General features: G+C 36.3%; 1 protein-coding gene across 2 annotated transcripts in view; it reads right to left on the bottom strand.

The window, feature by feature from the left end:
* Positions 1-12326, bottom strand: part of MGAT4A (alpha-1,3-mannosyl-glycoprotein 4-beta-N-acetylglucosaminyltransferase A) — a 121148-nt gene that overhangs the window by 25000 nt on the left and 83822 nt on the right. For both annotated transcript variants that reach the window (XM_011225885.3, XM_011225886.3), the window contains exons 6-7: positions 5780-5893; positions 4105-4180 (exon numbers count right to left, since the gene is read on the bottom strand). In XM_011225885.3, the coding sequence (XP_011224187.1) occupies positions 4105-4180; positions 5780-5893 (190 nt within the window). The remainder of the gene's footprint in view (positions 1-4104; positions 4181-5779; positions 5894-12326) is intronic.

Here is a 12326-nt window from a genome sequence, read left to right as displayed (position 1 = left end):
ACTAGTGATGGGTAGTAAGGAGGGCACGTATTGCATGGTGCACTGGGTGTACACGCAACTAATGAATCATCGAACCTTGCATCAGAAACCAGGAAGGTACTGTATGGTGACTAATATAATGTAATAAAAAAACATTAAAAAAAAAAAAAAGAAGTTGTGGTCCATATATACAATGGAATATTACTCAGCTATTAAAAAGAACGATTTCTCAACATTTGCTGCAACATGGACGGCATTGGAGGTATAATAATATAATATAATATAATATAATATAATATAATATAATATAATATAATATAATAAAAAAACATTTAAAAAAACAAACAAACAAAAAAACAGGGCTCCTTAGAGAAACGGCTGGTTCTAGATCTGGCACAGGAAATGTGCAAATCTTGTGCCAGTCAGCAAAGAAGTGATCAAAGATTACTGGACTTACGTGGAAGAAATACAAGAGCCAATTTTTTTTAAATATTTATTTATTTGACAGAGAGAGATAGCAAGAGACAAAGCACACGCAGGGGGAGCAGCAGGCAGAGGGAGAGGGAGAAACAGGATCCCCACTGAGCAAGGAGCCTGACACGGGGCTCCATCCCAGGACCCTGGGATCATTACCCAGAGCCAAAGGCAGGCACTTAACCGACTGAGCCATCCAGGCACCGCACAAGAGCCAATTTGAAGAGATTCCCACTGACTTACGACGTATCAATGTGAGCATCAATGTGAAGAATGATTGCAAGGACTGAGGCAAATCAAATATATTTTAAAAATCCATGCATTCATGTTTTTTAAATGGCTACCACTGGAGATTTCTAGGGTACCAACTAAAAATTAATGAAGAGAAAGAATAGGTATTTATTCTGCCTTTGCTTAGTCAACTATTTTTCAAAGTAACCAAATAGTTAAGGAGGGAAAGTTCTTTACACAAGAACTCAAGTTATAAGAATGTTACAAATTACAAAATTAGAAAATATCACTTGGCCACCTCTAATGAAATAACTTATCTGGGGAAAAATAGTGATGGCGAAAAGCACAGGGGGAGTGGCTGCTGGGGCGCTTTAGAAAGGAGAGATGAGTCTGACACCACCAAGCCCACTGATTAATGTCGGCACCACCACAAGTGTGGCAACCAGATCTCACGGGCCTTGTGATGTGATCCGGTAGGAATTCCACATGCCACCTAGGAAGCGCCCGAATCACCCAACAGCATTCTTCAACTCCAAGTCATCTGTGATACAGCACTTGACAAAAGTGTAGGGTTCTAGCACAGCAAACTTCAAGACATAAGCCTAACACTAGGACAGGTGGCACTTTTTTTCTCCTTTCGGAGGACGCCTGTGCTGACCAGAGAGTAACCCCTGACTTCACTGCCTTTTTAAAAGCACTCTCTCCAAGTCCGGGGTAGGGTAGACCCTGGCATATGCCCCATGAAGTCACACGCCTGGCCTAATTATCAAGTCTGGATTAAATCCCTTTGCTTCCTCACACTAATTCTCCCCCATTTTGCTGGGCGATTTCTATCCTTCACAGTCAAAACCAATATGAAACTGAGGACTTTTCAGGCTAATGCGTTTTTCCCACTTTGTAGATCATAATGAACTCACTGGCAGAATTCTATAGAATATGAAATTATGTGAAGACATCAATACAAAGCAACCCCCTCTTTTTTGAGGCACAATTTTTGAGAAAATTGGGTAATTTTAGGGATGATCATTGGATTCAGCTGCGACACAACTGAAAAGTGGGGGACAATCTAAATGTCCAACAATAAGGTCATTATGACATCTGAATAATGATACTTCAATAAGTGATTAAAAAGTGTTCCTGCCTGTAATTACTGACTTATAAAGGCATCTACCATATGTGAAGTGACAGTAAAACAGGCTACGAGACAGTACGTACAGTATGATCTTGTTCTTGCAAAAAAGAGTTGCATTAAATAAGTATATGTAAAGCCTAAGTTGGAAAGAACAACATACGACATATGTTAAGTAGTGTAGTAAGTGTCAGTTCAGAGCTACTGTGGTTTTAACACCACACACACACACACACACACACACACACACACACTCTGCTTAAAGGAAGTTTTCCTTATCCTTTTTTTTTTTTAATTTTGTTTATTTATTTGACACAGAGAGAGAGGGAGAGAGAGAGTACAAGCAGGGGGAGGCGCAGAGGGAGAAGCAGGGTCCCCGTTGAGCAGGAAGCCCGATGCAGGACTCCCTGGGATCATGATCTGAGCCGAAGGCAGAGGGACTGAGCCACCCAGGCGCCACTACCCCCTTATCCTCTTTCTTAACCCCAACCTTTCCTTAATTTCCTAAACGTTTACTTTTCCTATACTACACACACACACACACACACACACACACAGCCTTAAGATTCTATTAATTCTATCCTTAGAAATTTAAAACAAATTTAAAAAGCAATGTAACTACACTTTTAAATTCTCTCTATAAAGTTCTTGACCATCGTGTAAATATACAGAGGCCCTAGAACAAACAGCAAGGTTCTACTACAATAATATGGGACATGTGAAATAAAATGTTTTTTTTTTTTAAAGATTTTATTTATTTGACAGAGATAGAGACAGCTAGCGAGAGAGGGAACACAAGCAGGNTAAACAGCAAGGTTCAACTACAATAATATGGGACATGTGAAATAAAATGTTTTGAAGTTAAAATCTTGAAATTAAAGTAAGCCCTCTCTAAGAAATTTAAAGAAAATGTACTAATTAAAGGATACCATGTTTTTATACTCACTACTCTTGTATACTGTTATATACAATGTATACAACATTGTAGGGTCAATGTATATAATGTATATACATTGTACACACATTGTAGGGTCAATGTATNTATACAATGTAGGGTCAATGTATATAAAACGTATATAACATTGTAGGGTCACTACAGTGAGTTTATACTCACTACTCTTGTATACTGTTATATACAATGTATATAATTGTAGGGTCAATGTATATAATGTATATACATTGTACACACATTGTAGGGTCAATGTATATACAATGTATATAACATTGTAGGGTCAATGTTATACCATCATTGGTATACCATCATTATCATTTCCCAACCTGAGAACCAAGAAAGGATGTCTGCACATTTGAATGCAGGTGGCCCAAGATAAAATGTTAAAGGAGACCAAGTCTGTGCTCAATACGACTGCCCTGCCATGGGATAGCAGGCTTCTCCTTCTTTCCCTTCCTCTCAAACCCCTGCCAGCAGCTGCAAAACCATTTATTTCCTTTTTGTATTAGGGACCCAGAGCCTCTTCTTGCCACTCCCATAAAAACAGCCTTCCAGGGAAAGATCTCATAAACTTTTTATACTAAAAATCAATAAATAACTGACAGGCTTAGTGTGCTACATCACTGAGTGGTATACGCATTTTGAACAAGGAAAAAGACCTTTGGTTAAAGAAATGAAATTCCAATTGTAACATTTAAGCGCAAGTCACTAAGGAGAATGAGATTTGGAAGAAATAAGAGCTTCCTACAATTATTTAAGTTGTTACCTACCTGGCTAACTTAAAAGCCACATCATTACAGACTGATTCTTTGAGTCACGCTGCTAAAAGTTGGGACCATTAGAGCTAAACGTCAGTTTTATTATCTTCAATATAAAGGTAAATGTATTGTAGCATGCAAAAATACCCCCAAAACCAAAAAACCTATCTTACTGTAAGATCACCAAAAAAAACTATCAGAAAATCCTTCTCTAAAAGTTGCCAAGTAATTAAACCTTAGTTCTTTTTAACAGTGGAGAGAGGGAGAATGAGAGCAAAGATGTAGGGAGGGGAGAAGAGGAAAGAGATGAGTGACTGCCCACCATCACACCATGAAGTGGAAAGCTGGTGTCGGTGTTAAACCAGAGAATGGAACGGCAGAGCCCCCATTATCAGTGACTATGACAGACCCTCTGCTCTCTGATATACTGTTATAATCTTATACGCTTAGAGGGCTTACACTTTCAAAACTTCCTGTTTTAATGAACATATAGTCTGGATATTTTTCCTTAAAATGAACATATAGTCTGGATATTTTTCCTTAAAAGTGTGAAAAAACATTAAAGGATAAACCACACTTACCTGAATGTAATATATCCCCTTTTCCTGAGCATACATCATTAGAAAACAATAATCTAGATTCTGTTTTGTTCTCCATCTGAAATAAAAATTTTCAAAAATGAGTTAGGAATCAGACTCAAATTTAGCAAAATAAGATTAAACGTAGTATTTTATAATGCATACTGCATGTTATATTTTATAATATATATACATACATTACATATACACAGTAGACAACATATATATATAAAATATCTGTCGACCCACAGATACACATACACACACGATACACCCTTGTAGGACAGCATGAAAGAGAATTCACTTTTCTCTAATGAAACCTTTATCAAAACACTAATTGTCAAGATGTCCTGAGGGAAAAAAGGAATCTAACGTCAAGTAAATTTGGGAAGCACGTATATTCCCCTTCTGGAGACATATTAGTATATTAGAGGCGTTGAAATATCCAATAGTAAATACAATTGTTGAAAGAAAAAATTTTTTTACTCCAATGTTTTCCAAACTCCTTTGACCAAAGGCCCTTTTTTCAAATGTAACATCTTAATGTTTTTGGGAACTGGTGCTTCAAAAACTACACGTTGGGGATCAGTGCTTAGCACAAAGGCAGAAATTAATAAATATTGTACTGACTGCTTAAAAACCCAAAACATATCAACATTTACAATATTAAGTCCTTTCAGGGAATTCCTGGTAGCCTACAGAAACAGACTAATGTTGGATAAAAGAAGGGGTTGTAAAAGCTAGTGAAAAAACAACAATAAAATAAAAGTTTAAATCATACTAAGTAAACTTCTCCAGAATATACCTTATAAGCTGTTCTGAATTTAATGAGATCACCTAGAATTTTTTACCAAATTCATTCCTAAATTTTTTAAAACTAAAATTGTATTTATTGAAAGACAACCAATTATGTAGATATATCTTTCATACAAATTAACAACTCAAGAAATATAAAAAATCTCTTTCCAAAACACTATTTTTTTTCCTTTTTTCTGGTTACATTAAATCCAAAATTAATGTCAATATCTCTTAGATTACATTGTTTTTAACAACAACACAATGAAAGTTTTCAGTCCTTCAATTTTAGAGATTTAGGGACAAGTAAATAAATCCAGTTGACTAGATTTTTACATTATTATAAGTCTGCAGAATAGTAATATTGTTTTTATCACTTCCACTGAATCAGTTCTCATTTACTTTGCATACGGATGTGAGGTTTCTATCTAAACTAGCTTTCGAATTCTTCTGAATATACTCTTAAGTCATAACCCCACAGAACAGCAATTATAAAAGTTATTGAGCAGGGGTACCTGGCTCAGTGGTTAAGCATCTGCCTTCGGCTCAAGTCATGATCCTGAGGTCCTAGGATCGAGTCCCACATCAGTTCCCTGCTCAGCGGGAAGCCTGCTTCTCCCTCTCCCTCTGTCCCTCTCCCTGCCTGTGCACTTTCTCTCTCTCTCAAATAAAATCTTAAAAAAAAAAAATTATTGTGCATACTAAATTCAACCTCTCATTAGAAACTCCACAGAATTACCAAATAACCAAAAATTCATTAGCTCTCACAAATTAGCTGGACCCTAAAACCTGTGCTATATTTCAGTAAATATTTATTATATGGTAAACATTTATTACATGTCATACTCACAAGGGTGGGGGATCTTAAATAACAAAGGCTCACCTTACTCTTTCTTTGGAGTCTCCAAAAGTCTCCTTTAAGTTTGTCAGGTCAGGATAATAGCTTTCAGGAGGGGATATTATTTCCACCAAGCCAGAACTGATTTCTTTAGAAAATCTACCATAAGAAAGGTTAGCTGAGTTATTTAAGTTCTGTGGGATCTTATTTATCTTAATGCTCAACTTACTGTGCTTAATATAAAGTAAACATAAACATAAACAAAAACCAATAAGGTATACTGTTTGGGTCACCGTGTGCTCATGGAAGTATCTCATTGTTGATTTAATCTGCCAGAAAATACAAATTTTTCAAATAACACAAAGGTGATTTTTTTAATAATGCTCTAAAACCAGTATAAAATGCTACTATCCTTAGAAAAGCATAGAAATCCTAAGCTAACTGCATGTATTATATTCCTAAAAAGTACCAGAATTTTTTAAAAAAAATCAAACGAAGATATCACAGAAAACAGAGAATTGAAGAAAGACTAATGAATGTGTGTCTGTCTCTATATATTTATGCAAAAACCAAAGTTCCTCCATTTTCAGGAAGGTTTAGTTGTGAGTTACAGACTATATGTCATTCTAACCTAGTCACTGAGGGCCGCCCTGTCCCCCAAGCGTACACTGAGCAATGTCTGGAGGAATCTGGTTGTCCTAACTGTGGGCGGTACTACTGCCTTAGTGGGTAGACACCAGGGAGGTTGTTAAATACCCTACAATGCATACGACGGTCCTCATGACAAAGAATTATCCAGCCTCAAATGTCAGTAGTGTCGAGGTTGAGAAAACCCGTTCTTAAGTTTCTGTAAGCAGCTTGACTAATTCACATGTACTTCCTTCCACATTTGCATTCTCCCTCATTTAGTTTTTGCAAATCTCCACAAAATCCTTGTGCAACTACCTGCCTTCACACAGATGTTGTTCATGCTTAGTTGTACTTTTTCCTGGGCTTGGTGTTCCTACACATGGAGGAAGAAGAGAATCGACACAGCGACAGCATAAGCCCCACAGACCTGCCCAGGTGGTCTATGGGAGGAGGGGCCAATAATTATTGCCCAGCTCCTGTATCTGAGGAACCTATACTAGACTGTGTTTATATAAAGGGCTGCCAAGAAATTGAGCACCTAAGGGGAAAAAATCTAACAAATGCATAATTTAGTTTTGAACTCTGCATATATCTTTCTAAAATTTCCGGTTTGAGCATTCTGATAGACAAAGAAAGAACAGCATTACTTTAAATCTTGAACTGACAAATAATTGTCACTTCTTTTTGTCTTTTTATGTAAAAGATACATCACTGGGGCAAAAACAGGTGAAAGTCAATGAAGAAACCCTTATCGTGACTAGTTTTTACGACATGACTATTATAACTATGAAGGCGGTATTATAAAAACTAATCATATCTGAAGCTTACTAAGCTTTCCAACTGTTAGCTGCTCAGTGTCTTGATCACAGTACATTGTTACTCCATCTTTGCAGAAGAGAACAGATATAGCCATAATTCAGCACTGAGCTTTGAAACTACTATNAATTTAATGAGATCACCTAGAATTTTTTACCAAATTCATTCCTAAATTTTTTAAAACTAAAATTGTATTTATTGAAAGACAACCAATTATGTAGATATATCTTTCATACAAATTAACAACTCAAGAAATATAAAAAATCTCTTTCCAAAACACTATTTTTTTTCCTTTTTTCTGGTTACATTAAATCCAAAATTAATGTCAATATCTCTTAGATTACATTGTTTTTAACAACAACACAATGAAAGTTTTCAGTCCTTCAATTTTAGAGATTTAGGGACAAGTAAATAAATCCAGTTGACTGGATTTTTACATTATTATAAGTCTGCAGAATAGTAATATTGTTTTTATCACTTCCACTGAATCAGTTCTCATTTACTTTGCATACGGATGTGAGGTTTCTATCTAAACTAGCTTTCGAATTCTTCTGAATATACTCTTAAGTCATAACCCCACAGAACAGCAATTATAAAAGTTATTGAGCAGGGGTACCTGGCTCAGTGGTTAAGCATCTGCCTTCGGCTCAAGTCATGATCCTGAGGTCCTAGGATCGAGTCCCACATCAGTTCCCTGCTCAGCGGGAAGCCTGCTTCGCCCTCTCCCTCTGTCCCTCTCCCTGCCTGTGCACTTTCTCTCTCTCTCAAATAAAATCTTAAAAAAAAAAAATTATTGTGCATACTAAATTCAACCTCTCATTAGAAACTCCACAGAATTACCAAATAACCAAAAATTCATTAGCTCTCACAAATTAGCTGGACCCTAAAATGTGCTATATTTCAGTAAATATTTATTACATGGTANGTTACACATGTATGACATTCAAAGCTTTTCTATATTGAAATACACCAATCTATCCATGGTCAGAAACCTGGATATATATGCACCTACTTTATGACAATGTAAAAGACCAGTGATAGTGGCCCAGTAAACACTGAACTCCACAGAGAAATGAACTATAAAAAAGGCATTTTCTTTTAGCAAAAAGCCAGTAAGTAACAGTAACTAAAATGTTATCATTTTCATAGTTAAGAACTTACTCTTTCTCCAGGTTGGCTACAACACTGTGTACATAATCAGTATCTGTCTGGGAAAGAATAAAAAGTATACATACATTAATGTTTTTAAACTTTTATTTAAATTTTAATACTGAATTCAAATAAATAATTACAGAATTCAATGAAAGCATTACATTCAATTTTCAGACAACTTATGGATTTACATTTCTGTATTCTACTTTATTGCACTACAATATATCATTGTACAATAAGCAGATGTCGGTTTTTATTACTTTCAATGGTCTCTGTTTGATTCAGTAGAAAAAACTGAATACAGAAAATATTTCTACTCTTTTGAAACATCCGAACTGTAAGCAGTGAATAAATAACAGGTGCACCATGCTATAGGGAAAGATTTCTCCACTTGCAATCATAAAACCTAGGTTCAAGATTTGTCTCTGTAGCTACTTGGCCTGTGTAAGTGAAAGTAAGTCACTTCTGTGAGCCTTCCTTTCCTATCTTATTAAAAAAAAATAAAAGGCAGGAGGAAAAAATACCTTAAAGACTATGACACTTAATGATAAAACCATGTAATTAAAAGCTGTTATTGTCTGCATTACTACCATCATCATTATTATTAAGCTGATAATGAGAACCCAAGTCAAAAGCATTTAAGCCAGAGTTTGAAATAAATGCTTGTCAGACCTGTGTACTTTAAACTTATATACAAATAGGGGCACATGGGTGGCTCAGTCGGTTAAACATTCAAGTCTTGATTTCGGCTCAGGTCAAGATCTCAGGCTCCTGGGATCAAGCCCTGCTTTGGGCTCTGCACTGGGTGTGGAGCCTGCTTGGGATTCTCTGCCTCCCTCTCCTTCTGCCCCTCCCCACCACTTATGCAGTCTCTATCAATCAATCACCCAATCAATAAATTACATACAAATAGAGATCAAACACTCCCTACCCATTTTAAATACATTCACAGCTTATATGAAAATGTTCAACTGTCAAAAGGAATCAATGATACATAAAATATGATCTAGGATATAATAATTGCCAAAAAAAACACTTAATACTTGAAGAAAACAAACCGAAACAAAAAGATAAAGCTTAACCCTGGAAATTACAAAACTATTAAGCTATAAAAAGTTGTTGTATAGAAGATTTTCTGTAAAAGTATTTTAACTTTAACTTCTGCTGATTGAAAGTGATTCCTTTTTTTATTATTAAATTTAGAGACTGAGGAGTGAGACAGTAAGACCACCTTCTTCAAACTCTTAACAGCTATGGAGATACAACACTTTCCCTATATACCCTCAAACATTAGTCAGTGATCTCTCTTTTAACAAATTATTCACTGACATGTTTAACCAAAGAGTATCTTATCACTCATCAGCTATAATTTTGGAGAATATGAGCAGAATTGGTTTATATAAATTTTAATGTTAAAGCAACAACCTGAAATTCAATTTGATAAGCATTTATTAAGGGCCAGTGATTTGCCTAGCCAAGGAAAAAGGAATACCGAGATGAACAAGACCAGCTCTGTCTCCCCCACAGGCTGCCCAGGAAGTGGGCCAAGACGAATAAGTGGACGCAAACGTAATTGATTGTGTAATGTGTAATAAAAAGTATGGAACTCAAGTGAACCACATCTAATATGATCTAATATTATATGTAATCCTTATTTTTCATGTTAATTGACATACCTAGCAAAAGATTTGCTTAAATGACCATAACTGGTGTCACTTTTCTATAAGAGAATCCATCCTTTCTGGTATCAGCAAAGGGAACTGTTCTGGGAAGCCTCTGAAGAAAGCTACATGCATACCTGGCCTAGAAACAAACAGCCAGGCCAGTCTTTATCTCCATAGGGCCCCTCCTTGCCTCTCCCCCACCGGCCATGTAGACAGTAAGCTAGGCAGTATCGGAGATCTTGGGTCTGGCTTGCTTTAAATTAAGAGAGCACTTTTTCCTGAAACCCTTTTTAATGGCATGTGGAGACTTTTTAAGAGGCAGTATTATCATCCAGTTCTGGGAATATATCTGTGAATATAAAACTGAGCTGTGTGTATTCTAGGGGGTATGTGAATGGTGTGTTTGGGATAGGAAGGAAGGAGAATGGGAATACGTAGAAAAAGAAGAACATTTTTTTCCTGGAGAATCAAGTGTTCCTCATGGTAAAAATTAAATATTTTTATATTAAAACTAAGATATTATTAGTACTTACTGCAACAGGGATGAACCCTGAACACATGTTGCTAAGTGAGAAAAGCCCGTTACAAATGTGTGTCCACATATTATATGACTGTGTTTGTATAAAATGTCCAGAACTGAACAATCTATACAAACAGAAAATAAACTTGTGGTCGCCTAGGGATAGAGGGAGAAGGGTATTAATGGGTGAATGCTATTAATGGGTGATGGGGTACAGAGTTGTTTTTTGGGATGATGAAAATGTTCTAAAACTAAGATGATGGCTGCATAACTATGACTTTAAATAGGTCAATTACAAAAAAGAGGATTAAAAAAGTTAAATGTAAAAAAACAATTTTCTATTTTTTATATATTTTAGGGAGTGTAATAAGCTATTAATAGCATATATGTCTAATTTGTGAATATTTTATATAAGTACAAATTGGGAATACATGATCAATGGAATGCTGAACAGAAAAGCTTAGGGGGTGCCTGGGTGGCACAGTCATTAAGCATCTGCCTTCAGCTCAGGGCGTGATCCCGGCGTTGTGGGATCGAGCCCCACATCAGGCTCCTCCGCNAAGCTTAGGGGGTGCCTGGGTGGCACAGTCGTTAAGCATCTGCCTTCGGCTCAGGGCGTGATCCCGGCGTTGTGGGATCGAGCCCCACATCAGGCTCCTCCGCTATGAGCCTGCTTCTTCCTCTCCCACTCCCCCCTGCTTGTGTTCCCTCTCTCGCTGGCTGTCTCTATCTCTGTCGAATAAATAAATAAAATCTTTAAAAAAAAAAAAGAAAGAAAGAAAAGCTTAGATCATTTTGCTGCACTGGACCAGTTGTGGTGAGACAGAGTACAGAATGCTCCATCCCCAACCAGCAGAGCACCCATTCTTTCCACAGAACATAAATTCAGTAAAGCTGAAGAACATGGAGTTAACATACAGAAATCTGTTGTGTTTCTATATACTAATAATGAACTATTAGAAAAAAAATTAAGACAGTCATCCTGTTTATAATTGCATCAAAAAGAATAAAATACCTAGGAAAAAATTTAACCAAGGTGGAAAAAGATCTCCGAAAACTCTAAGATACTGATGGAAGAAATTGGAGATGACACAAATGGAAAGATAAAACATGAGGATGGATTGGAAGAATTGTTAAAATGTCCATACCATTTTCAAAGCAGTCTACATATTTCAATGCAATCCCTATCAAAATACCAACAGCATTTTTCTCAGACCTAGAACAAATAATCCTAAAATTTGCTGGGTAACCACAAAAGACCTCCAAACAGCCAGAGCAATTTTGAGACAGACGAAAGAACTGCAAAGTTGGAGGTAACATGCTCCCAATTTCAAACTATACTCTGGAGCTATAGTAATCAAAACAGTACGGTACTGATAGAAAAAGACAAATAGATCAATAGAATAGAGGAGAGCCCAGAAGTAAACTCATCCTTCAAGGGTCAATTAACCTACAACAAAGCAACAAGAACATACAAAGGAATAAAGACAGTTTCTTTGATCAGTTGTGTTGGGAAAACTGCAGTCACATACAAAAGAATAAAACTGGACCATTATCTTACACCATACCAAAAAAATTAACTCACAATTGCACTGAAGACTTAAGTAAGAGTTGAAACCATAGAACTCCTAGGAAAAAAACAGGCAGTAAACCCTTGGACATCATTCTCAGAAATATTTTTTTGGATAGGTCTCCTCAGGCAAGGGAAACAAAAGCAAAAATAAACAAACAGAACCCCACCAAACAAAGAGCTTCTGCATAGCAACGGAAACCATCAACACAATGAAAGGCAACCTACCGAACAGAGGAG

This window comes from Ailuropoda melanoleuca, chromosome 4 (assembly GCF_002007445.2).
Source record: "Ailuropoda melanoleuca isolate Jingjing chromosome 4, ASM200744v2, whole genome shotgun sequence".
In the NCBI taxonomy this organism is placed as follows: Eukaryota; Metazoa; Chordata; class Mammalia; order Carnivora; family Ursidae; genus Ailuropoda; species Ailuropoda melanoleuca.
The sequence above is the reverse complement of the archived record's forward strand: the minus strand, read 5'-3'. Positions and strand labels throughout refer to the sequence as shown.